Consider the following 26,515-nt stretch of genomic DNA (forward strand, 5'->3'; position numbering starts at 1 on the left):
TTTAATATTCAAGAAATGGCTCAGGTGTTTTACAATACATTTCTATTTTTTTTCCAGTCAAAACACTGAAAACGTATGATGCAACCATTACGTCCTTCCATTCATTGACATACATCATTTCCAGACATAACTTGCTACTGGAACACTGAAGACAGATTTCCTTGAAAATGAAAAGAAAAACATTGAACAAAAAATATAACAAATCGACAAGAACAAAAATATATTTGCATTTATATGGCCCTTTCTTTTTTTACAAATGTTATTTCACATTGAATATGGCTCACTGTCATTATCACTTCAACTCAGAGGTAATTAGATGCTGTACAAAATTACCCCAACATATAGGATATTCTTTTACAAATTACAAAATAAATACAATATACCTTGATTAGAAATCACACATTATCACCATAATCATACAATAATCTGTAGTACAGTATTTAATGCTTATACAGTTGATACATTTTATGATACATTTTGGCATAGCCATAAAAAGCATCATCACAGACAATATACAATATTATCGTAGAAATCACGCGATGATTCAGTGGTGCAGAATGAAAGAGACCCATCTCAGGAATTCTTTGGGTTTAATGTTTAAAAAGCCTGGCAATTAGATATAAAAGACAAATCAGCTTATCATTTAACTGACAATTGAATTGAAAAACTTTAGTCTTCACACCTTTGAACAAACCAAACTGTGGAGCCTTTCTCTTTTCTTTTGCATTAACAGGAACTTCAAATCAGCGGCATCTTGCAGAGCCAAGCCAGGTACGTAAACACATCTGACATAACATCGACATGGCATTTTCTCAAGTAGTGGCAAATGTGGCATTATTTTATGAGATGATGCGAGTTATACAGTGAGGTGGAGCCATACGGTCTGTAGTACAAAACTATACAAAAGAAAAAATACAGCAGGCTAAAAAAAAAAAAAAAGGGGCTTATCACAATTTCCTTCAATTAATCAGGAAAAAATATAGTGTTGTCTTATGTAATGTTTTTATTGTCTTGTCAATTCTTGTCTTATTTTGAAATCCCGATTCCCCTAATTCCAAGTCACTTGCCTTTCTTCTTGTGTCATCAGTAGTCCACTTTGTTCATACTAACCAGCAGATATATATAATCTGATGCAAGTGTTTGTTTTGGGACTGAAAATAGGGTGATAATACCATTACGTTTTCTTCAGAATTCAGTAATTCCGTATTTTATTTATTCTGCTTGCTTTGTAACTGGTTGACAACCACCACATTTTCTTATGTCTATTAGTGCTTCTTAAAGACAGAAAAAAAGTAATTGTTGTTCCAGTCTAGCATATCAGTCATGGCTTCATTAAATAAATAAATAAATAAATAAATAAATAAATAAATAAATAAATAAATAAATAAATAAATAAATAAATAAATAAATAAATAAATAAATAAATAAATAAATAAATAAATAAATAAATCACTTGAGGCCTTGGAGTAGTAGCGTTCTTCAGGTTTGGATAAGTCTTAATAAACCGCTGGCTTTATACGCAATAATTGACATGTAAACAATATGTAATGTTGTGTATGGTGTAGGTACTCTACTGCTCAGGAATGTCCTCATAGTCTTGTCTGCGCCTCAGGGATGTAGATCTCAATGCTGTCAGCACTCTCTGTGGCAGAGTTTTGTCGCACAGATGCAGCTCTTTTGGCGGCCATCAAGCGCTTCCTAGCCTCTTGTCGCTGTTTCTCTGAACTCTCCAATGAGCGATCTCTGGCCAGAGGTGGGTGGTGGAGCGGGGCCTTTGGTGGCTTTTTTGGTACTGGAGGCGGAAGCCGTCTCTCCTAGTGGGAGAGGGTGGCAAGGAAGGGAGGGAAGAACATTTCAAGAAGTAGACATGCACTACTTGTGAAGGGTGCTGAGAACATGACAGTTGCAGGTTTGGGGATTTTAGGTAAGGGGTAATAAATAATTAAGAGGAATTTTACAATCCTTTATGGCATTAACCCCCCCCCCCCAACAAACTAAATTATTGCTATTTTTGAAGCAGAGCTTTTTGGAATGTTGTCTAATATCTTAGCACAGTTTGTCTTGTTTTTGATAAACACTTATACCTATTTTCTAATGTTGTATGAATAAATTCAAATGTAGTACGGACTGACTGATCTTATCAACAAACGTTTCTGCATGCATTGATTAATAATTGAAAAACAAATAGCCAAAACCTCCTGTATCCATTGACCTTGACACTAACTGCCAAAACGCACAGAACAGAAAGCCACACATGGTGAGGCAAGAGAATGTCAGAAGAAAGGAAGGAAGGGCAGAGAGATCTGTGGTTAGATGGATGGATGGACAGACATGATGGATCAAGGGAGGCCCAGAGAGGTTAAGGCCTTGAGGTGTTTCTTGTGGTGATTGATACGTGGCTGTTTGCAAGCGCCTTCACTGTCAAAACAAAGAAGCACAAGAAACAAAAAAAAGGCCATGAGAGCAAATGAGGAAGCCATTAGAGTCATAAGTGAGTATGATGAAAAGCCAGATACTGCTGAGGAGCAACAGATAGAAAATAAACAAAAAATAGTCAGACTGCGATGATGGCATTAAAGCAGCAACAACAACAAAACACCCCAAAATACTTTAACTTAGGCTGCCATTGAGTTTTTTGAAGAACTTCAAAACCATATTCCTTATTTAATATGGCTAACATACGTACACATGCACCTTATTGTCAATAATCTGCTTCAACTATTTTGTCAACAAAGATTGTCAAATTTTGAACAGAAATAGGGAAGCTTTTAGTGTTTTAGCTTACCCTAACTTGTAGTCATCGAAATTCTATGAAATGCAAAAAAATGGTCTAGTTTAGTCACGTTTGACTTTTACGCTAACGATGAATATGATATGGATTTACATCCTTTTGTACGTACATTATCATGCTTAACATATCTACCCAAAATGTAATCAACACATCTTAAAAAGTAGCAGAAAGTGCAATGGCTTGACTTCTAACACAGGAAATGATAACCAACACCTTCCATATCAGTTATCATTGTGGATGACGACAGTTTGCATGGTTAGTGAGAAGATAGCATGCCTACTACATGTTCATGTGGAGATGATTGCGTAACAAGTGATCAACCGGTTATTGAACTGCAAAGAAAATGAACATTACAGTATTTTAATATATAGTTATGATCAAGGTTATTCAAACCTCACTTCAAAAATATTTCTATGGAATCCTGCAAACGTAGAAAATAAATCATTTGAATAGTTCAACACAAGTGATATTTGAAAAGTTCCTTATAAACGTAAACCACAGTGGTTTCTTCAGTTACGAGTTTATTTGTTCTGTGGCCATGCTTAATACGTTGAACACTATCTCAATCCATCTTTCTTTTTAAATAAAATAAATATTGCTACTACTAACAATGTAAAGTTTGAATGTAGAATGAAGAATGTAAAGTTTCTCCCAAAGCCTGGAAACGTTACAATATTAGTAGCCTATAAACATTATAGTCGGCGGCAAATATTGGGTCATATTCTCCCGTCCACGCTTAAAATGTACCTCCAGAGGTCCCACATGGAGGTCTTGCTGGGGAAAGGGAGCAATCATGTAACGTTTGGTCAATATCTATAGAGTCCCCATTTTTGTGTCTAGTCTTGATAGCTAGCTAGCTACCAAGCTAGCTATCAAGACTAGACAAACGGACATGATACATATCTTCCCTGCTGTGGCTCTGTTTGTGTACCTTTCTTTCAGGTGGGTCTAAGGGTCTCCAGTTGTTGGCTCTAAGTTGGTGAAGCTCATCAAACTTGAGGCTAATGTTCTCAATGGACAACTGAAGCATATCCCAAAAACCAGCCAGGTCAGAGGCTACAGGACGAGGGTGGGCATGGGGGTTCTATGGAAAGTGGAGGACAAAGAGGAAAGACTAAGACCCTACTGAGGATAAGCGCAGCAGAAAAGCTCCAGTAGATTTGTTGCAGAATCTGGCAAGGCTTCTTGTAGCAATCATAGAATAATTTGAATTTCAAGAATAAATAAAAATCTTCCACTTACCAAGTTCTCCTCACATAGTTCCCTAAACTGCTGAAACTTTTGGGACATCAACAGCTGAGCACTTCCTATGGCACTCCTCATCTTCCCCAGAACTACAACCACAGAAACAGATGTATATACCAGAAAACACTGAAGGAATAGTAAACAGAAAATACTGTTTAACATATTAGATCTAATAAATCTAATAATTGCACACCATAGTCCCTTATCAGATACATACCATCCTCAGGAATGTCATTACGTTGTTCGTCCATCTCCATTTGCTGACACCAGCCCTCCATGCGGTCAGTCTCAGCCTGCAGCAGTTTTAGGAACCATCGGCCATCTCGCTGACAGACTGACCTCTGCACCACCTGTCAGATATACAGAAGAGAGCAACGAGCTAATCGTATTCCATCAGAACCACGGCATACTACTGCATATTTTTGATTCATAAAAAATGATGTTTACGCCTATTATTCCCTCTCATGGTTCTCATCCATGTCTGTGTTATCAATCTGTCCCTTTGCTGTTGACTTTACTATATTATTTAATTGACCTCTTTTTGATTTTCATCATCTTCATTAAGTCCTTGCTTCTATACCAAGTTGTCAAAGTCAAGGCCCGGGGGCCAGATACGGCCCGCCACATCATTTTATGTGGCCCGCGATGACAAATTGTGCATCAGATTTGTGTCATTACTAGAATTGCAAATTGTCTTCACTTTTAATAATATCTTTTTTTTCTATATTTGACCAGTTTTTACTCGTCTGATTTGAAAACGAGTTATTTGTCAGTTTGTTTTGTAGCTTTTACTATATATAATATGAGGTGCTCATACATTTATTTGGGTTGACAGTCATAATGGCCCTCCGAAAGAAGCTATGACTACAATGCGGCCCGCGAAGAAAATGAGGTTCACACCCCTGTTCTAGACTGATTTCAAAATCATCAATCTACAAATGATTTCCTACTTACATCTAAGATAGCTGAGCTGTTGAAGCTGACATCAGGTAGCTCATCACTGACACTATCTATCCAAGGGTCTGGAGGGGGAAGAATGGATGGATCAAAGCCCACATCCTCGTACTCATCAGAGGCACAGGCGTGGTAGTGGTTCCCTGAGCCCTGGATGCTGACAGTTGAGGAAGCAGCATCGCGGGAGTATTGTCGAGAAAGTAGACCAGATGACAGGACTTCTAAGTCCGTGTCAGAGGAGTCAAGAGGGGTGTCAAGCAGGCCCGGCATGTCCAAATCTGCCTAGTTGAGGCAAACAAATCACAATTAACACAATCATTTTACACATTGTCGAATAGTTTTTATATTTTTTTTGCACATGTCCGGGCAATTCTGTGCTTTAAATGCTAAAATCTCCAGACCTCAGCTGACCATAAAACATCTAGAATGGCTTTTTTTAAGAGACCACATCACATGCTCGGTGAAACGTGAAGTGCTTTTGAGTATGAATTATTAAATAGCAAGCATGCTATTCACTGTGAAATTCCTAAAATCGTGTCCTTATCATATTAATTATACATAAGAGTGCAAAAGGTAACGTCTTTCACGCCAAGTTCGAAAAATCGATTAAAACAACCACGACAGAGGTGTTCCAAAATTAATATTATACAATATAAATATGCTAAATAACTGGCGAATGGTCGAAAGTTGCGTACTGTAATCATTACAGTATAATGCACCGCTAATCGTGGGAGATAGGGGCGGACCACACCACAAATACTGGTATATTTCTTTTTAAATCGTGAACGTATAAAAAAAGTAATGCCGTAGTCCTAGTTTTCAATTAGCTTTGGCACCGTGTGCGAATGAGTCCCAAAAATGGCAAGTTCTTCAGCAAGTGATTAAAAATGGTTCCCCACAAAAACAAAAATCTGAGAATTGATAGGTTCGCAAGTACCTAACCGTTAATAGGCAAGGGATGTAAAGGTACAAAAGAAAGTCATAATGATAAATGTATCTTACTTGTACAGCTGTTGTCACACTGTTGGAGCGTTGGAAGCGACGATACCTGACCAGCGGAGAAAAACAAAGAGCAGTCATTCAATTGTGTAATGATACAAAAAGCAAACAAGTGGTCACCTTCTGTCATCCTCCACTTGCACACCAACCGAGGTGAATTTAGATGGGTCCTCTGGGTCCAGAATTTCTTCTGGTCCATCCACCTGCAGGGTACCCCAAATCCCATCCACAAGACTTTATCAGGAATTGCTCCTTTTTAAAACATAATACTGTGCATCCAATGTGAATTATTTGGTGAACTCATTTTCACAAAAATCTATGCTCAATAGATCAATCAGGTCAGGTCTCTTCTGTGTGCCCTCAATACCTGGATACCTATGGAGAGACATGTGCCCTTCCTGAGTGCCTCTTTCCTGTAGTCATCATGGTGGTCTTCAACAATCAGACCTCTAAAGACTGGGGGTGCAGGGGTGTTGATTGTCACAGTGCTGTTACTGACATGCTGACTGGCTGGTCCATGAATCTGCAGAAGAAAAGATAATAAAACTTAATTGCAATTTATATTCATACCATATTGTCCGGACTATAAGGCGCACCTAAAAACCTAAAATGTTCTCAAAAGCCTTATATATGGACCAAATTCCTAAATTTAAACTGGCCCGAAGCATTGTGTCATGAAATCAATCATTAGTGGCCCGCTGAAGACTATGAATCATGAATCAAAAAGACTATGGATCATTATTTGGTGATTATAAACTAATTTGGTGCGTCTGAAATTGAAATAAAAAAGATAAAATGGAGAATGATTTGATTTGGATTAAAAATCGGACATGATGCATTAATGGTGCGCCTTATATAAGGACAAAGTTTTAAAATGGGCCATTCATTGAAGGTGCGCCTTGTAGTCCGGTGCGCCTTATAGTCCGGAAAATACGGTACTTTAAAAAATACTATAAGCAACCCACCTGTGCGTTGGCAGCCTCAATGGCAGCAGTCAAAGCCTTCATGCTGTCAATGCTTTCAGTTGAGTTACTGAGTCCGGATTGGATAGTCATGTCACCTCTTGGTCCTTCTTCTTCCATGTATGCATCCTGATAGGTATTCAAAAACATGAACCAGATATAGAAATGCTTGTTTGGTACGAAACAAGATATACTTCCTCAGGTATCCCTAGCGTCTACATATAATAATAAAGTGGTGTCAATAATGTTTGCCCAGACAGGGTAGACCTCATAACTAATACATTCTCTACTGTGCAGAAAATTCAAGTCCACATGGATTTTTGGTGAAAGCCATATTAGACTGAGAATGCTGCTGCTTGCTTACCTGTGCGGACTCTGTGCTGCTCTGTGCTGTAATAGAGATGTAGGGCTTAGAGGCTGTTGAGCAGGTGGAGGTTCGCGGTGGCACTGGTGGAGGAGTTTTCTTATATGTTGTGATACAAGATGAAACTACATTAGAAAAAATAAATAAATTACCCAGAATACTTTGAAGAGTAATAATCAATAGCCAGTTCAACCAACATGGGAAAAATCAAGGATATTCAAGGTCGTTATGAGTAAGCACATGCATGCACGCACGCACACGCACGCACACACACACACTTTTTTCTACCCCTGGGGCTTGACTGTGCACAAGGCATGGATGTCTGTCTGTTTTGATGTCTGTCCATTTTCTGGTTCTGTGATTCAAAACTGTGTGTGACTGTTGGCCATAAGGGGGCCCCAAGCACTTTCTTGTGCATATTTGTTAAATTTAGAAGCAATCTTATTCACATCCTTCTGTTCTCACTCTTTTTCTCCCGGGACCAAACAGGCTTGTCACGATTGAAGAATTACTGCATAATAGGCTACTTTTCGACAAGGTCAGGACAGCCTTTTTCTTTCTTCTTTTTTTTTTTTTACTGAATCAGCACAATGTTAAGGGTTCACTGAAGTCAACTTTGATATTGAAGCCCTTGAAATAGCCTCTTGCTTCTCAGAGTCTCGGAATGAATTTTTATGATCTCTTGCAAGGGCCAAATGAAATTCCATTTTGAGTATCGTCATATATATTTAACATGAATCCACAGTTCTCCGGTAGGTTCACCTCACTCAGAGCAACAGGTGACCTCACTTTGATTTGTAGTATCTGGTTATAATTGTCTAGACAAAAAAAAAAAATCACTGCAAATTTATTAAAACATGTTCAAATAGTTTTGCATTTTAAATCAGGGTTAGATTTATGAATTCAATTGGACGTGGCCATCATTTACGAATTAAGTGGTTATTTCAAACCATCGCTAAACCAACAGTTTCACTCCACTGCATAATGTATAAATTAATCTTTTAAAGAAAAAAAAAACACCAGAATGAGAAAAGGTCCTGTAGCAATAATTTACTTTTGCAGTAGGGCATTAAAGGGTACTTTTCAGTTCACTGGTCATTGATGCAACATTTACAATAAAATGTCCATTCATCTATGAAGAGCTCAGTTTCCACTGTGCTGTTGGGCTGCAAAAGAACGTGTGAATGTGGTGCTACATGTATCTGTAGATGAATTCCCGGTGGAGCAAGGAATGTAGGTCAACCGTAACAGACCGAAGATAAAGACAATCCCAAACAGCAAACACAAAATCCCTTGGGGCAATGCTATTTGAATGTCATGAATGATGATATTTTTTACAATATTATTTTAGTATGCGTTAGGAAAGGCATCACACATCAGTGCATCCCACCTGTGCTGCTCTGGATGGTCCTGACAGTCGTGGCAGATGTGCGTGGTGGAGAGGATGGCAACAGAAGCAAAGGTCTTCCTCCTTCTCCTTCTTCCTCCCCAGCACAGCCCTGATCAATAGCTCTTACATAACTGTGGCTCCTCATTCGGAAACATCCTGGCATGGGCAACGTATCCATGGTATCCATCCTGTCCATCCTATCCATCCTGTCCAGTCTGTCCATCCTGTCCATAGCAGCCTCCATGGCCTGAGCCTGCATTTCGCTGTAGACCTGCTCACAAACCTGCTCAATCTGCCCATTCACCTCCACTTCACTCAACTGAAGAGAAAGAGGCCAACGCATATGCAGACAGAGAAGAAGAAGGGACATATAAAGGGGAGAAAAATCAGGATAAAGGACACTGATTAATCTTAATTTACTCAGAAGAAGGAGACCTTGTCAATTGGAAGACACTGCTTATTAGTGATTAGTGCAGAACTGCTTAGTAGGGCATCCATTGATTGCAGCCTTTTTTTTTTAAAACATACATTTTCAGTAACCCATATCCGTTTATTATGGAGCCTTGCTCTCAGTGTCTATTAATGTCCCAATCAGGAATATCAAAATATTACCCTAGAAGCCAAATACGTGATAAACACAAAATGAAATAAAGGTCAAATTGTAATACTATTGTAAAATATGTATTTATTGTATTTTATTTTTATTCAGATGAGAGTTTTTTGCATACTATTTAGGGAAAAGACAACTCGTGTTTTCCAGCTCCCTTAAATAAACATATAGTGCATGTGTGTGCTTCTGGGTACTGCTTTTAAAAATCCAATATTTGTTTCGGCCTTCGTCATTGTCATGATGTGACATGGGATACTGAATTGTACGTCGATTTAGGGGTAAGAACAAATTGGAACACAGTGCCTTATACTTCCCTTCCTAACATTATAGAGACTAATTTGCTACAAATGTGCCAATTTAATCAGGCTTTGGGATTTTGGCAAATGGTAATTCTGAAAGGAATAGGATGATCACAAATATATAACAAAGCGCGCCAATTGCAACAACTTATCTGGAGCCATCCTTTTAGATCACAATTAACTGTCTTCATTTTTGCAATAAAGTCAATTGAATGGATCCCTTGTGCATTACAAAACCCTCAAGTTGTTAAACTTAGATTTTATTGTTTTCCCAATGAAATGGAGGCATTACCTCACCATCGAGCTATTCGAACAGTTAATAGACGGTTAATAGAAGCAGTGGTAGGTGCAATGAGGAAATGGTTATTGAGGACACATGCGGGAAATCATACAAGTACGGGTTCAAGGTAAGGTTGAAAGGTGGTGCAAATGAAGGCTTAGTATATATGTTCATAAAGAATAATCTTTACTACCTTACAGCATGGGTAAACAAGTTTGTAACTTTTTGTGAATTTCAGCTGTTTTGTGTGCTAAATGAATTCCCATGTTCTCTGAAATTGTGAATTAACAGTGCGCCATTGCCTAACCCAGTGCTTCTCAATTATTTTCTGTTACGCCCCCCCCTAGCAAGACGAAAACTATTCGCGCCCCCCCTCCCCACCGTGACTATCCTAACTTGTCTTGTAAGTCGTAAAATGTTGCACTGTCGCAAACGTGACAGAAGTAACAATGAGAGCGCCACTGCCCCCTGCTGTAGTAAACGCGCAATTACACTTTATTCTAGTACTGCCAAAAAAAAAGCCTGTTCCCCAGGGTCACACGCGCCCCCCCAGGAATAGCACCGCGCCCCCCAAGGGGGGCGCGCCCCACTATTTGAGAAGCACTGGCCTAACCCATTTGAAAAACATTCAGCTTAAAAAAAAAAAAACTACAATAAGAGAAAAAAAAATCCAACCCTGATATTCTATTTAATAAACATATTATTGTGTGGTGGTTTAATAAATTTAGATAATTTAATAAATCTGTTGCTCAATATTGTTCAACAGCACAACTAACCTGACTGATGGTGCTCATGGCCCTCATGTAGCTTTCATTGCGTGAGCGGTATTGGGGTGAGGACAGCAACGATTTGGGGTCGAGAAGGGTTTTGGGGTCCAGGGTGTCCAGGCTTCGATTGATTGAAACCTCACTCACCGCACGCAGGTAGCTGTGGCTCCTGATCTGTAGCTTTGGGGAATGTTCTGATGAAATCCTGTGTGTGAGACAACAAAGGTTGCATTGGAAGGTTGAAGGCAATCCGGTCAACTGTCCTTGCCAATTACCTTATTTATTTTTTCCTGGGATTTGGCAACCCCAGATATAAAACAATAGAGTAGACTATGAATAATCTCATGCCAACAAAGGTGTGAGTTTGCTATCTATTTTTCTTTTTTTATTTAGAGCACATAGTAGGAATGTTTGTTTTAAAGCATGTACAGTATAATTTTGACCTAGTCTTGAATGAATTTATTTATTGAGAAACAGAGAGAGAGAGAGAGAGAGAGAAGCAGAGAGCGTTTCAGCACCAAGGACAGCTCTGAGAGCATGTGTTTGTGTATTGTAAATATCATTACACAGTATAAGTTTCAGTGCGTTAAATGAAAACTGGGCAAAGGATAGTTTTGACTATTGTAGCAATATCACAAGAGAAAAGTGTAAATTTGTGTGATGTTTCTCTATCGTCTCTCCTTGTGTACATATCACTTTTTGGGGGGGGGGGCGCTTAAAAAACCTACACATAAAATATTGTACCTCAGCAAATTTACGGATGCAAACCATGTTGATAAATGCAAGGTGCACTGTACTTAAAACGAATACAAGGAAATCTTACTGTAGAGTGGTCATCTCAGTCAGTGATGGCTGGGTGGCTTTCAAGTAGCTGGCACGTCGTGCCTGCATCTTGGGGGAAGGTTTGGGACTCCCGTCTGAGTCTCCACTGTCATCCTCAGCCATTGCTTTTACATAACTGCCGCTCCTCATCCTTCGACATGGAATGTCATCCTCCTTCCCCAAAGGAGAGAAACCGCTCCACTCATCCTGAGGTACCTGGTAATTCGTGCAGAACAACAGACAATTACCATCAGTGCTGTCGGCATTGCTGCTCCCAACCTGAGTCACTAAAATGCCCTGCTGGTAAATATATCGTTCAGAACATTCAAAAAAGAAAAAAAAAAAAATCGGCCTAACGGCTGAATAAAAGAATTGACTAAAAGGATATTATTATGGTTCCCATGTCCACTGTTTCCAACAATGATGCAGTTATGGTTTCATTTGTTGGCTAATTAGGAGAGTACAGTAGAAACTGTGTGTATGTGTGTGTGCGTGTGTGTGTGTCTTCATAGTAAGTCAGAATGAGGTCGGAAATTTCTCCAAGGGCAATTTGCACATCTGCTTTCCAGGAGTCAGGTTCATCAACATACTGGCGAAAGACTAGCAAAAGCATAAGAAAGTGCATAATAAGAATATCACACTCGTCAGACTAGTGTCTATTTTCTAATGTAAACCTGCTCCAGTAGATACACAAATATATATTTTTTCACAATAATAATAACGACAAATAATAATAATCCTAACCACTCATTCCTCAATTGTGACTTTATCATAGTGGAGGGATTTGTGTGATCAAAGGAGCTAAGTTTTCTGGGGCTTTAAGTCCCTGGGAGGTTCACACATGGAGAACAGGTCCTGGGTGAGCACCTGTTACCTGGGCCCATACCAATGGGGCCTGAAATGGGGTTCGATGTGAGCTCGATGGTGAACAAGGAAGGAGCCCAAGCTTGTGTGTGAGGTCGAGATGCTCCGAGTATAAATAATTGGACTCGTCTCCACACAAACCTTGGGCTCTAGTACCAGTCCTATTGAGAGAGGTAGGACTCTCTTTTTTTTCGTTCATGATTGGCAAGATGGCAAATTTTCCCTCATTTCTGTATCCCACTATCAAGCTGACAAAATACAGAAAGACTGGAACAGCCGTAAGCTAATTATTTTATTCAACAACAAAAGTAATAATAATTGTTTTATCTTTAAGCACCCCATGTTTAGTAGTAACTCCCACCATCACAATTCTTCAGTTTTTAGAATATTAGTGCTAGTGGGTGTAATGCCAGAGGCATGTGTCAAAAAAGTGTTTGTTGCCCTTCATACTAGGTAGTGGAAATTTGACAGACAATGAAGGAGACAAGCAGCAGGCGAATCTCACCGCTACTCCGACTAATTATGCGTGAGTCACCGAGGAAAAGAGGATGAACGGATCTGCTTTTTTTATAAGTGCATGTGTGTGTGCGTGTGACGTAAAAGAGACATAAATGAGCAGTTTGGCTATAAAAAGCGAGTGCGGGGAAAGGACCAGCTGCATGCACCATCATCAGCGGTGCCTCTCACCCACGCACAGTTCTCGTTTCCACTGCAGCCTGCACTTGTTGTGCTGAGAAAGCTGAGGAGCGTTCGAACACTCAGTAATGCATCTGTTGATGGATTTCATTACTAATGTTTGAAAAATGTTGATTAATGTTTGATCACAAGCAGAACTCTTGCATTTGTTTACAATGATGGCCAAGCATTACTGCATTATGTAACTTGTTGCTGTATCTGTGATGGAAAAGGATTTAGTGTCATTTTGTGCGTGATTTTTATGAGTGTCACTCAGACTATTATAAAAACATGGTGACCTTTCTGGAACATTTATTTTCTTTTAAAACAGTCGATTATTAAGTGCGAGTTTTTTTTTAGCGCACGGACAGAAAGAGAAAGACGGAGTTTGATTGAAAGGCTTACAAAAACAAGGAAAGAAAATAATCAATGAAAAGTGTTTAGTACGCTAATAAGTATATATTTATTATATTACTACTATATCATACTTCACTCCACTATCATATTTCTAAATTACGATTGGAATTTTATTGAAACGTGAAGTAAAAATGTTCATAAAATGGACTAATTTGGTGTGTTTGTAAATTTGCTAGCTGCACTATGCCTCAATGGGAATTTGGTGTTTGTGATTGAGGCGGAGGCAGATAGATTCAGAGCTGTGTGATGGACGTCACCATTTATTTCATATTTATTCTATTCATAAATGTGACACCAGCGTGGGGTAATCCTTCTGAATTATTGTAGAAATAATGAGCTTCAGAATATTTTAATACCAGCCCCTATTACGGAGGAGCTTGTGGTTCACACATAGCCTGACAATGGTGGGGTGCAATTGCCAATGTCACGAGCACAGCCGACTCCATCATCCCTAAAGGGAGATGTTGCAGTTTAACTGCCAATGTTGCACGGACCCCAGCGAGTCTTTCCACAATGTGAAGCACGACAAACTCGTGCGTACTGCGCCCCCCGACCGCTCTCATTTTAATGCAAATTAGGATTGGCGAGGATTGGTATTTGCATCCCATAAGCGTGCACAAAGGCTCCAATAGACACAATTTGAGTCTAGCAAAATATCAAAAGGAAGAAAATTCAACGCATGTGCAGAGATATATTGCATTTTACGCTATAGACTTGCATTTTCTCAAACATTCTTGATTTACCATTTAGTGAAAGAAACGCCCAAGCTACATCGCCCTAACGCCAGCTCAACAAAACCAACCGCACGTCACAAGCAAAGAGTACAAAATATATAGTACAACAACAATAAGGAAAAAGGAAGTTAGCTGATTGAAAAACAGAACACAACTGAGAGTAAATTAAAAAAATGATGTTTACAAGGAGGAAAGGATGCTGTTCTTCATGACTTTATGTTATTGCCTAGCATTCAGAGAGTAAGGCTGCTACTGACCGCACTTACTTCTCTGTTGAACTAAAATGGTGTAAAGAGGAGGAGGAGGAGGAGGAAAAGGAATAAAAGAGGCTCTCCAAAAGGAGGTGCAGGTGGGGGGCAGGGGGTGAGGTGCATAAAACGCCTGGATGTGAATGAGAGTCAGGGAGAAGGTGGCAGTGGGGAATCTACGGGTTTACAATGTTCCCTCAAAAGCTGTAGGCACTATTATGATTCAAATACAAGATGTGAACATTTTTTAAATGTATTTTGGGGTCATGGCAGAAATGTTATTTGAACAGTAATTTGTTTTTACTTCCACCATGTATTAATGGTAAGGAGTATAATGCACAAACCTTGTCCAGGTCCTCCAAACTGTTTGCTTTAGTAGGATCTATTTATGTGTGGTTAGTCTTCATTTTTTTTATAAAATACAGTACAATCTTTGGTGGAACTAATTGTTTCTCACGTAAAATTATCTACGATAATAAATGACGGCATAACTGCCGAAACAACATCACAGGATATCAGATTATATCAAATTAAGTTTTGCAGTAAGACCATTTTTAGCCAAAGTCTCTGGGTGTACGTTTTACTAAGAATGCAAATGAATAAAAGGAAAACAAAAAGGATTATTTAAAAAGGTTCTAGGCTCAGACAGATGTTAGTGTTGTTGACAGTTAATGTCCATTCACAGATATCTACTGTCAGATTTTGTTTGCTGTATTCAGTAGCAAAGTCTTTCAGCTATTATCTCACAATTTGTGCATCTTGGCAACGCACCCAAAAGTGGAAACGCTAATGAAATCAGAATGTAAAGTATCAAACCTTGGGATTTTGCCCAAACATGACTAATTTCAGAGGGGAAAGACGACATGTATTTGAGCTGAGGCGTTTGTTTACTTGTTTAAGTGGTCTCTATTACTGTTTTCTTTTGTTAACAGCCAGTTGATACCAAAACAGAAGAAAAAACCTATTTTATACTGTATAAGCTAAAAACACTCTTTAGCTTCAATTAGCTTTTAAGATGCATACTTGTTGACCATGACAAACTGTTAGGCGGATTTTGCATCCAAGAATCTGAAAAAGTGGAATTGGTGGCAGAGCATTCAGCTGTCAGCCAAGATCCGCTCGAAAACACAAAACTATGATTTTTTTTTTTTTAGCAAGGAAGTTTTCTATTAGTTTGCTCCCTGTATGTGATTGTTGGATTAAATACCTCTGGCTCAGAGGAAACATTGTCAATGATGAAGGGTAAATCGAAGTGGGTCAACAGAAAGGAGAGGGGTGAATCGACTGGTTGTGGATTGGAATTGAAGTGGAATTAATTACCTGTAGGAAATGGCAAGTGCGCTCCTGTTGCTGACTGCCCCTAGGTTTGACTAGAACTCTATCTAGGTTTAGGTTAGCGGATCCTGCGCTGGCTCTGAGTTGGTTGTGGCTGCTGTTGTTGGTGTAGACCTCTCGGGCCCTGCTCACCGTTAAGCTCGACGACCATGCCCCTTTCTTCACGACGGGCGCGTCCACCAGACCCAGAGACAGCATGGGACCACTTCCTCCACCGATACCGCCACCGATGTTATTGCTGCTACCACTAACTGGGACACAAGAGGATGGCGCTGCGTACTTCACATCGTTATGGCTCCGGGAGGCTTTGAGTGCAGAATGGTGGTGTGAGTGGCCATGATGTGTATGGGTGTGTGGGTGCTCACTGATTGTGCCGTAAGGGTCCATCATATAGTATTGTTGTGGCTGGGGGAACTTGTCAGGGTTGTTGACAGGGTACCGACCCATTGTCAATGCTATTGGCGAAGGGGAAATGGAGGGTGAAGGCGAGGGTGGTGGTTGGTGGTGGTGAGGGTGGTAGAGACACAGCTCCCGTTCCAGGTTATCATCTGAACTCCAATATCCAGAGCCCGGAGCAGATGCTGAGCCGTGGAGCTGGTGGTGATGATGGTGGTGGCTTCGATGTTTGGGCTCTGCTGATCGACAGCGCTCACGACTCTTGCTGCGCTTCCTCTGGCGCCCTCCCATCGGTGGAGCGTCACCCTCTGGACTTGCCCTTGAACCACCACCACCACCTACTCCACCACCAACACCACCATTAACACTCCCATTATTGGCCCCCTTGACAGACTGTGTGTGATGTGGCCCTTCCAGTGAATGTGACTTGGTGAACAGTTTCTGGACTGAGTGGACCAGATGGCGAATCCTCCCTGGGCTGTCATTGTTGGCGTTGGACCCCGTGCCCCCACTCTGGGCCAACATTCCTCGTTTGTATTGGAGCGTATGATAACCATCTCTGGAAAATGATGGCTGATGCTCAAACGAGTCTGCAAAGTTTGGTGGTACCCGGGTGGGTGTTTTACCACCATAGCCTCCACCACCTCCTCCTCCTCCTCCTACATACGGTACCATGGCCATACACTCATCCTTTACCTCAGGATGTTGAGATGAGGAGGTGGAATGGCATCGTCTAGGAAAGGTTCCATACGGGACAATGCTGGTATTGTCAGAGGGGTATGAGGTACGCTGAACATTGTAGTAGGACAGCTCATTTGGATGTGGCACAGCAATAGGAAGTGGCATGTCCATCTGACTAATCAAGTATGGCTTGCGGTCAACATGCTGACCAAGCGGATCATATGATGGCTCATAGGACACCACATGATGGTGACTCCGGCTACTCGAAAGGCCTTTCATGATGTGGGGAGGGAAGGGTGGATGCAAAACAGGAATGATGCGGATGAGAGATGCCAGACAGGCCCGTGTTCACAGAAAGGCGCTGGCTGACTTTCCCTGAGAGGAGAGCTTCAGACTCTGAAAGAGAAGAAAATAAAGGAATTAAGACATTTTGCAAGGCAGTGGAATTCACAATGATAGAGTTTTGTTGTGCTTCACAAAGATGAGTGGGCATGATAAACAACACATACCGATGCAGCTGAGCTGTAAATGCTATTGTAAAATAGCTCACTTTCAAATCAATTTACTTGAGATGAGCTGTCATAAAAACATTATGATAGTTAAGAAATGATGGACCTGACCCAGCTTTTTTTGGAATGTGTTGCAGGCATAATTTAAATAAGGGGATATTTATTAAAAACAAAAAAACTAATGTTCAAATACATATCAGCGGTGTAGTGTATGTTTGTATTAATGATAGAACTATGGAATATGTATCTGGCCTTTCTCTGCCCTACTTGGCCCAAGAAAACACTGGTTAACACAGTCAGACAGCTCCACTGGTAGATGCAACATTAAGTAACTCAATGTAGTAGCTTGTTCTTTTTCTCCCTCTCACTAACATATAATCAACTTAACACTGCTTGACGTACTACTTTTTTCACCCAGAGCTTATTAATTCGGTTTAGTTATTTCCATAACTGTTTTGTGCAGAGTATCATAGGTAGAGAATGTCTCTAGCTATACAAATATTACTTTTCGAATCAGCATTTCATTGACAGGCTCCCGCTGCCAATTACAGTAACCTTGGGGGAACACACAATTGCTAATTAATTTAATATGGGCAATAATAGCTGAGACACCAACACATTATTTGGCTCCTTGAAGAGACACATTTATCAGATAATTGCTTGTTGTTAAACGGTGTATTTAGAAAGTTCTAACATCACAAATTAACCTAGCTATCAAATAATAATGAGAGTTTCTCCTAACATTCTGGGGAAAAAAATTGCAGGATGTGATTTACATACATGATTGTGGGTTGAAAGTTCTGAATTAGACTGTGTAAATGAAAATAGATTGGACTCAAGACAATAAACCATAACAAATTTGAAGAAGTGATTCAAACAGCCCCACTTTAAAATATCATTCAAATATTCAGATCAATCAGTGGTAGAAAACTAACAAATTCACTGAATTGTGTAACAGAACATGTACAATTGATGAATTAGCATCTCTGCACTTGTCGTCATCCTTTCATTGCTGATTTTAACTTTGAAGGAAGTCTACATCTAAAAAGAACACTGATTAAATACTAGCATCCCCCAACCTATTTTGTACCATCATCCTTCCATTAAGAGCGGCATGTACCAGACTGCTGCGGTAATGCTGTGTGTAGGCGTGAGGAGGAATGAAAATAGGGCTAGGATCAAGTTATTTGAGGCTAAATGAAAGCCAGTGGAAAAAAATCCTTTGAGTCAGCCTGCGGTTGGATACCAACAGTAGAGGTGGACTGGTTCATACACATTCACATATACATACATACGTACATGCGTACATGCGTACATGCGTACATACGTACATACGTACATACGTACATACGTACATACGTACATACGTACATACGTACATACGTACATACGTACATACGTACATACGTACATACGTACATACGTACGCCCGCACGCACGCACGCACACACGCACACACACAGACACACGCACACACACACACATATATATATGTATACCGTCTTTTCCGGACTATAAGCCACACCTAAAAACCTAAAGTTTTCTCAGTTTTGCGCCTTACAGTCCGGTGCGCCTTATATATGGACCGAATTCCTAAATTTAAACTAGGCCGAAGCATTGTGTCATGAAATCAATCACAAGTGGCCCGCTGAAGACTATGAATCATGAATCAAAAAGACTATGGATCATTATTTTGTGATTATAAAGTAATTTGTTGCATCTGAAGTTGAAATCAAAAAGATAAAATGGAGATGGATTTGATTTGGATTAAAAATCTGACATGATGCATTAATGGTACGCCTTATAGTCTGGTGCGCCTTATATAAGGACAACGTTTTGAAATGAGCCATTCATTGAAGGTGCGCCGTATAGTCCGGTGTGCCTTATAGTCCGGAAATTACGTTGTGTATATATATATATATATATATATATACACGTATACATAGTCGTTGTTTTTTTTTTAAATCACCAATAGTTCATTAATATGCAATAATATGCATTGTTTGAAATAAACAATAAAACACAAATGCTTATCTGGTTTAAATCTGACATGCATTTGGGGACACAGTGTATGATCACAGCAACACTAGGTGTATGACAGTTCTTATTCACAAGTTAGTTGCTATAACAACAAAGAATATAGTGAATGTGCACTCTGAATGTATTGCACTGTGCATCGAGCAAAGAGATGGTTAGCAAGCAGCCGGTTTGATTTGGAGGAGTTTTCCCTTCTTTATTTATGTTCTATAAATGTCCCAAAGTCGGCTTAAAACTGATAATAATCAAATCACACCTTCTGTGTGACACCTTCATACTTAGTGACAGTTAATGATAGTTTTTGTCTCTATGGATCTATGCACTGGGACACCATCTTCAGTTGACAGCAAGTGGCAAAATGTCCGCGCCCTAAGATGGATACGGGTGTATTTTGATGATTAATTTATATCGTACAATCCACCCTTTTTTATAATCCTCTTGATAAAAGCTGACTTTCGGGGAGCGGTTGTGTTTCATGCAAATGCTTCACTGCTCCCGCTCTGTTATGTGGTGTACAGCTTTGTGTTACCATGGGAGAATCTAAGGAGGTGGATACTTGTGCCCTAGTCTAAATTTTCAGTCACGAGGCTGTTAAATTACACTTGACACTACACTTGTTAATTAGTGTGACACTTTGAGCTGATGCATGCCAACTGTTATGTTACATCCATCCATTCTCTCATACCCGCGAGCACAGTGGGTGTGCGAGAGCTTTTTTCAAATGAGTTTTGGGCAAGAGGCGGGGTATACCCTGAACTAGTCGTCAGCCAGTCACGAGGCAAAAATAGAAAAACAGCCATTCACACCTACAGAAAATATTGGAACGTGGGAGGTAACTGTAGACACACATGCATCAGGAAGAACATGTAAACTCCATACAGGAACATGCTCGAATTTAAGCTGTGCTTAACCAGTCTGGCCAAAATCGTATTTTTTTAGCATAGGCAGATCACAAAACAATGCATATGGTTATGCAATTTCTCACTTAATGGGTGGACAAACAATCCAGAGACCCCAATATACAAGCCATCAACTAGTCGACTCTTCCTCGACGCTTTCTTTCCTTTCTCCAGATCTGTAGCTATAAAACTTCATTACGTTTTTTTTCTGCATTTTGTCTACTCCTTTCCATCTACATGGAAACAATTATTATTATAATTATTATTATGATGATGATTCTTTTATATACGTATATATTATTATATTTAATCACTATTTCTAAAGTGGTCAAACTATGATTGTCAACGTAATAAAACGAAAAAAAATTAAAATTGAGATGCTTTTATCTGGCTGGAAAGCTTTTAGAGGTGACAAAAACATTTTATCTCGCTATAAAAAAAGGAAGAGCCTGGGTAATGAATAATGAATGTATCTATTAACGTCTTCCTCTTTGTCCTTTTGTCTCTGAACGTCTCCCTATCGTTTGAAAGACGTCCTATCATCAAGAAAAAAAAAAAAGGACTATGTCAAAGTCTGTGTATGCTTTATTTCCCTCTTTTCTGTTCGCCCACTGACTGACGTGATTCAACCAAGCCTTCCCAGCACAGGAATAAGGAGAAGTGCGTGGGCACCTGCTTCTACGGCTCTCTGCCTTTCGATACATGCCTGATTTTCTCACTCTTGGTACCTCGTGCATAGTGTTGCCATGCTGCACACAAAATATAATTTTGCGCTTGTGGATCCCCGTGAAGCCGACAATAGACAGACAGATAAGGGAACAGAGACGTGGGATGTGTGAAAAAGTTGGGACCAAAATGACCAGATGACTGCGAAAGAAGCGTGAATCATTTGACACCTATCTTCTCTCATCGTTTCCGTAGTGTGGGAGACTGACTGCTTTGAATTGTTTTTGTAATTACGCTTATATTCCTTGGTTGTAGAATAAAACCAAGGCTGAAAAAAATAACTATTAACAGAACAAAAATTCAGGGAACTGTATTGGAGCAATAAAGGACCTTAAGCTCTCTTTCAGTGTCATTGCTCGATCTGTTGAAGTGATGAAGAGTGATTTTTGGTTGATTGGTTGATTTATAGATAACACAAATGAAGAAAATAAACAATTATCAATATTTAATCAGAGTATGGAATCAAAAGTATGAAAACGTAAGCAATGTCAGCTCTTAAAATGAAGCAATTTTTAATGAAAACCAAGAACATGATATACATACATCATTATTTTTGCACCAATTACAACAGCCTAAACAAGGATGCCAAATTTAAACCAAAAAGCCCCTCTTATGTCTCATCAGAGACCAGCACAGTAGCTGTGTCCAAATTCCACAGCCAGTTCCAAGGCTGGGTCCTTCGCAGCTCTAGAAGCTCCGCCTCCTTAGACCACATAAATCATGGCGAATTTGGATGGGTAGAAAAGCTGTGTACAAATTACTAGGCGTAATTAACATGGCGTTATAGATCTGTTTTTCCCGCAGTTATTTTCTTATACAAATTATAATAATAATGCTTACGTAACACAGCCAAATAGGGTCCACTAGCTCATTTTTGGCAAAATATTACTGATTTCACAGAAGCCCAAGGAAGACGTAGATTATGTTAGACATCTCAACCAGAAGCATGGTGATGGCTTTGAGAATGGAGAATATATATGCGCCTCTAAGGTGTGTAGCACAGCATTAAATACCATGCGTAAATAAAACACTCCACAGCCTCTTCACAGTCACGCACAGATCTGTAATCCAATTACATGCAACACAATATGTTAACACTGTAGGCAAGTACAAACTCTACAGGATTTATGCAGCAGCTCCAAATGTCAGCTCAAATGGAAAAGCTGCATTCTGTGTACTGACAAACAGGAAAAAGTCCAACAGATACAAAATAAATCTGATTCAACACGCTGAGTTTGTACGGTCTCTGAGTAAATATGCATTGCCAGAAACAGTGACAGCTTGCTTCTAAATATTCCAAAGCGCACTGGAAATGTAAGATATCTTTTACAAAGCATCGATAAGTCCCATTTATAGAAAAATTCAATGAAAGCTTCTGGGAAAAGGAACATTCAGTTTAAGATTCATTTCAAATACCAAGTTTGACAACATGTACGTAATTGCAATCAATGTTTATTTAATCGAGCTTGTGAAATACAAACTATTGCGTAAAACTGAAAAGTACAATTTGTGTTTGTCAAATGTCAAAGTCTGCTTTATTGTCAATCTCTTCACATGTCAAGACACACAAAGAAACCGAAATTACGTTTTCATTATCCCACGGTGACGAGACATAGTACACGATAGACATACAAGTAAATGACACAATATAAAAACAAGAAGGCACAAACAATAAATAACAAGAGTGATGAATAAATAATAAATAAACAGATAACCCAATAAATAAGAGTTTAAATATAGTGTTTGTTTGTTTTTTACAAATATTGTTACTGGGTTAAGCATTGGGTCCGTCAATGTGATACAATATCACGTCCGTATTCCGTCACGGAAACAGTGTCACACATCTCAATATTTGATCAATTATGCATGGCTGCATTCCTTAAAAGTCCATATTCACTTAACTTTTGTTAAATTCATATGCTTGTTTTGTGGCTTCGTATTTTGTCACTGTGATATGGTGCTCACCAAATAGGATTTTCCGCATCTCTTTTGAGTGAGTGTATAACACCAGAACTGGGTGACTAACGGGGAACCCCTCCCTCACTCCCTCATCCTTTTTAAGTGATTCCATCTGACTGAGCTATCCCGATGATTTTCTCTGCCCTACTTTTTTCCCTAAAAAAAAAAAAAGATTTTACAAAAGAGCATATAAATTATTTGTGAATGAAAACGTAACAAATCCTGGGCTCATCGATTGATGCTTTAACTTGTGATGAATGTCATAGTCCCAATTGTATATTTTTTTTTAATCCATAAAAGGATTTTACAAAAATGCTACTGCAGCCTTGGCCAAAATAGCATGTTGTGAGATTAATTATAAGATATGAGCTAAACTTAATGATGCTGCAGATGTCTCACAGTTGGTGAGAGGCTTTAGTTCTTTGCAGCAGAGCTTGTACAGTAACGTTGATGTCCTTGACACTGTCACTTCTGGTTGGCAGATATTTCTTGCTGACATTTAGATTTCATAGCACTGACGCTAACGTGATACAACTTACAGACAGTGAAAACAGAGGTAGATACGTCAAAAGACATTTAGATGAAACATAAATAAGATGGGGTTACGAACACATTTTAACCATATTACAAATTTGATGTCTCTTTTTTTATATCAAGATTTTGCGTAGCTATCCCTCTTGGATGTATGGGCCGAGTATGCTTGTCCTCAATGTGCTTGCACAGCAATCGCCCGACATTTGTGGTGACCATGCATAATGTGTTTGTTTCCCTGACATGTTTGGACACATTTCCATGGGGATTTCAAATGAGTCCATGCAAAGTGAAAACCCTAAATTGTTTTCTGAGCCTAATCAGAAGGGGTTTAATGCCAAAATTGATCCCTCCTCTGAATGATGCTGAACCACCTAACCCTCTTAAACCTTCACTCCAGAAAAGGCTACAAATGATCCCAAGTACCAAAAGCCCGTAGCAACGTAAAAAGAAAAAATTGCTCGCCACAATCAAATGCTTTTTACATTAAAAATTAAATATACAATATCTTTCATTCAGCGTGACCATGCAGCTGAACAGAGTCGAAAAAAGGTAAATACATGAAAAATTAAGATACTAGTGATTTTTCACTCAGAGTATTGATATAAGAATTTGAAATGCAGGACCGAACACTGAGTGTTGCAAAGTTCACTTTAAAAGTGGAAGAAATACAAAATGCAAGAGTGTTTCTGCTGGACTGCACTTCTGTGGGTAATATATAATTTACTGTGGTTTACCAAAATACACCTATTCAAGACATGGCTTTCAAAGAGAAAACGGTGACACAAATAGAACAGTTATACTAGCTACAGAGCCTCTCATTTTATCTGGACTTTTTTCACCTCTACCAAAATGTCAAAAGAGATCTTGACTTATACTTTAAAGATAATGATGACATGTTGGATTGTTCACATTATTCTTCAGTTACAATGCTGAATACTCAGTCAACTTTATTGCGGCACTCAAATTTGCATTTTTTTAATAATAATACAGATTCGCTTGTTTTGTCGTGTTACAAACTACCTGAAGGGCATCAACAAGTCTTGCTGGTGTCATCCATCCATCCATCCATCCATCCATCCATCCAGCCATCCAGCCATCCATTTTCCGAACTGCTTTATCCTCGCGAGATTTGCGGGCGTGCTGGAGTCTATTGCAGCAGTCTATGGGTGGTAGGCGGGCTACACTCTGAACTGGTCACCAGCCAATCATATTCACTTGTAAAGTTAAAACTGCGTTCATAGCTTGATTGACATCTTCCTCCCCTTTAATAAATGTTATTACCGGAACCGCAGAAAAGGATGTTATATTTTTATTTTTGCTTTGTTTGTTTTTCAGTCTGGCTGAAATACGACAGAGGCCTTAGAAAATGGGGTGACGTTTTGGGGTTGAACCATTTCACAAATTATTTTTCTGAGGTTTGCATGGAATTGCATCCTTCATGACTAATTTTTTATTTTTTTCATTTTTCATTACGGCTTGTCAACGTGACTGTTATTTGAAGTTGTTTTTCGTGAGGGGGGGGGGGAGTTAAAAAAGGTTGACTCACAATTTTACCTATTCCATTCATTTCGGAACGTACGTTATCACCATTCAGTACAATTTCATTTCATGCACTGTTTTCACCTGACCGAAATTGGAAAAAGGTTTAAGCAATTCTACTTATCTAGTCCTGCCCCGATTTTAACCAAGGATTTACATTGCCTGACTCAACAATTACACTTCTATTATATTCCTTATAATACCATATCCGAGCTGACTTTAGGCAAGAGGCATGTACAGTCTGTGCTGGTTGCTAGTCAATCAAAGAACACAATCGACAATTCACACTTTAGTCTACTTCACTGAATCTAGCACACATATTTTTGGAACACGGGAGTACCTGGAGCAAAAGGAGAACATGCAAATGGTACACAACAAGGCTGCACCCAAGATTTCAACCTCATATACGGATTCAGAATCTGTGAAAAAAAAATCCTCTGGAAAAATTACTTGCATCGCTGATAATTTAAATTAAATAAAATTGGTTGACCAGTATTATTGGAGTTCTTTGTTTTGGTCCGTGTCATCAAGATAGAGACACCTCAAAAGATTTGAAATATTTTGGCTCTTTGCTGCAATTTCTTTCCTACGTTCTCTGCATATAGGGTTATGTATGGTCTTTAATTAATTTTCTGCCCGTTATATCAAAAATTAAACACAGCCACACTTCTTCCTGTGGAGTCTCACCACTGTAGTCGTGAACATCTAAATAAAAAAGCCTGCCAGCTAGCTCATGTTTTCCAAGCCATGTGAACAACATTGATCTTATTGTAAAAGAGAGGATAGCACAATCATCGTGTTTAGGAAAAGCCCATTTGTAACAAGTTACAGAACAAAGCGAGTATTGCCTCACACCCACACAATTCCTAAACATCACACATTCCTTTCTGAATTTCATCACCACCGGAGGATGCCTCTATGCTCTTTTTTGGCATCTTTCTGAAAAGTATTACAACTTCACTCAAATTAGTTTCCAGTCCTCTACATTTTAATATGATCTAATCGTACCGATGCCACGTTACGGCCACACCAAATACGATTCATACATTCACATATTCACACTCGCGATTAAATCAGTTAACACGTGTGCTTTACCTTCAGCGATGTTTGTTGAGTTGCATTTAACAACATGTTTGTTCATTACTGATGATGTGTGAAATGAATGAAAACTGGACATTCTGTGTCTTTAACAGATGATTTATTGGCTCTCTGCTATTGCTCTTCCTTCCGTATCGAGTGTTGTGCATCCATGGTAACTGGCCACATAATGCAGGTGTGACAAATCCTCGAGGCAGACATTTTGCTTCAACCGTCTTTATAATCAATAAACTTGAGATCCTTAAGTCATCTTTTCAGACCAAATAAAAAAAAAGTATACTGCCTTATTTAAGAATTGCTGCGCAACACACAGTCTGTGAATTATATTACCCGACAAGGCTGCGTGATTAAACTAAAATAATATTGTCCAATGCAATTTGC

General features: G+C 39.2%; 1 protein-coding gene across 1 annotated transcript; it reads right to left on the reverse strand.

Annotated features, from left to right (window-relative positions):
• Positions 1-1,520: 1,520 nt before the first annotated feature.
• Positions 1,521-17,112, reverse strand: dlgap1a (discs, large (Drosophila) homolog-associated protein 1a). Its single transcript, XM_061295711.1, has 14 exons — positions 15,742-17,112; positions 11,485-11,699; positions 10,671-10,866; positions 8,706-9,024; positions 7,316-7,440; positions 6,955-7,080; positions 6,357-6,512; positions 6,110-6,192; positions 5,993-6,038; positions 5,021-5,272; positions 4,254-4,386; positions 4,034-4,125; positions 3,723-3,875; positions 1,521-1,814 (listed from the first exon to the last, which is right to left on the reverse strand). The coding sequence occupies exons 1-14, from the start codon at positions 17,110-17,112 to the stop codon at positions 1,590-1,592; spliced, it is 3,492 nt and encodes a 1,163-aa protein (XP_061151695.1). The 3' UTR covers positions 1,521-1,589.
• Positions 17,113-26,515: the final 9,403 nt, after the last annotated feature.

The sequence above is a fragment of the Syngnathus typhle genome, linkage group LG13 (assembly GCF_033458585.1).
Source record: "Syngnathus typhle isolate RoL2023-S1 ecotype Sweden linkage group LG13, RoL_Styp_1.0, whole genome shotgun sequence".
NCBI lineage: Eukaryota > Metazoa > Chordata > Actinopteri > Syngnathiformes > Syngnathidae > Syngnathus > Syngnathus typhle.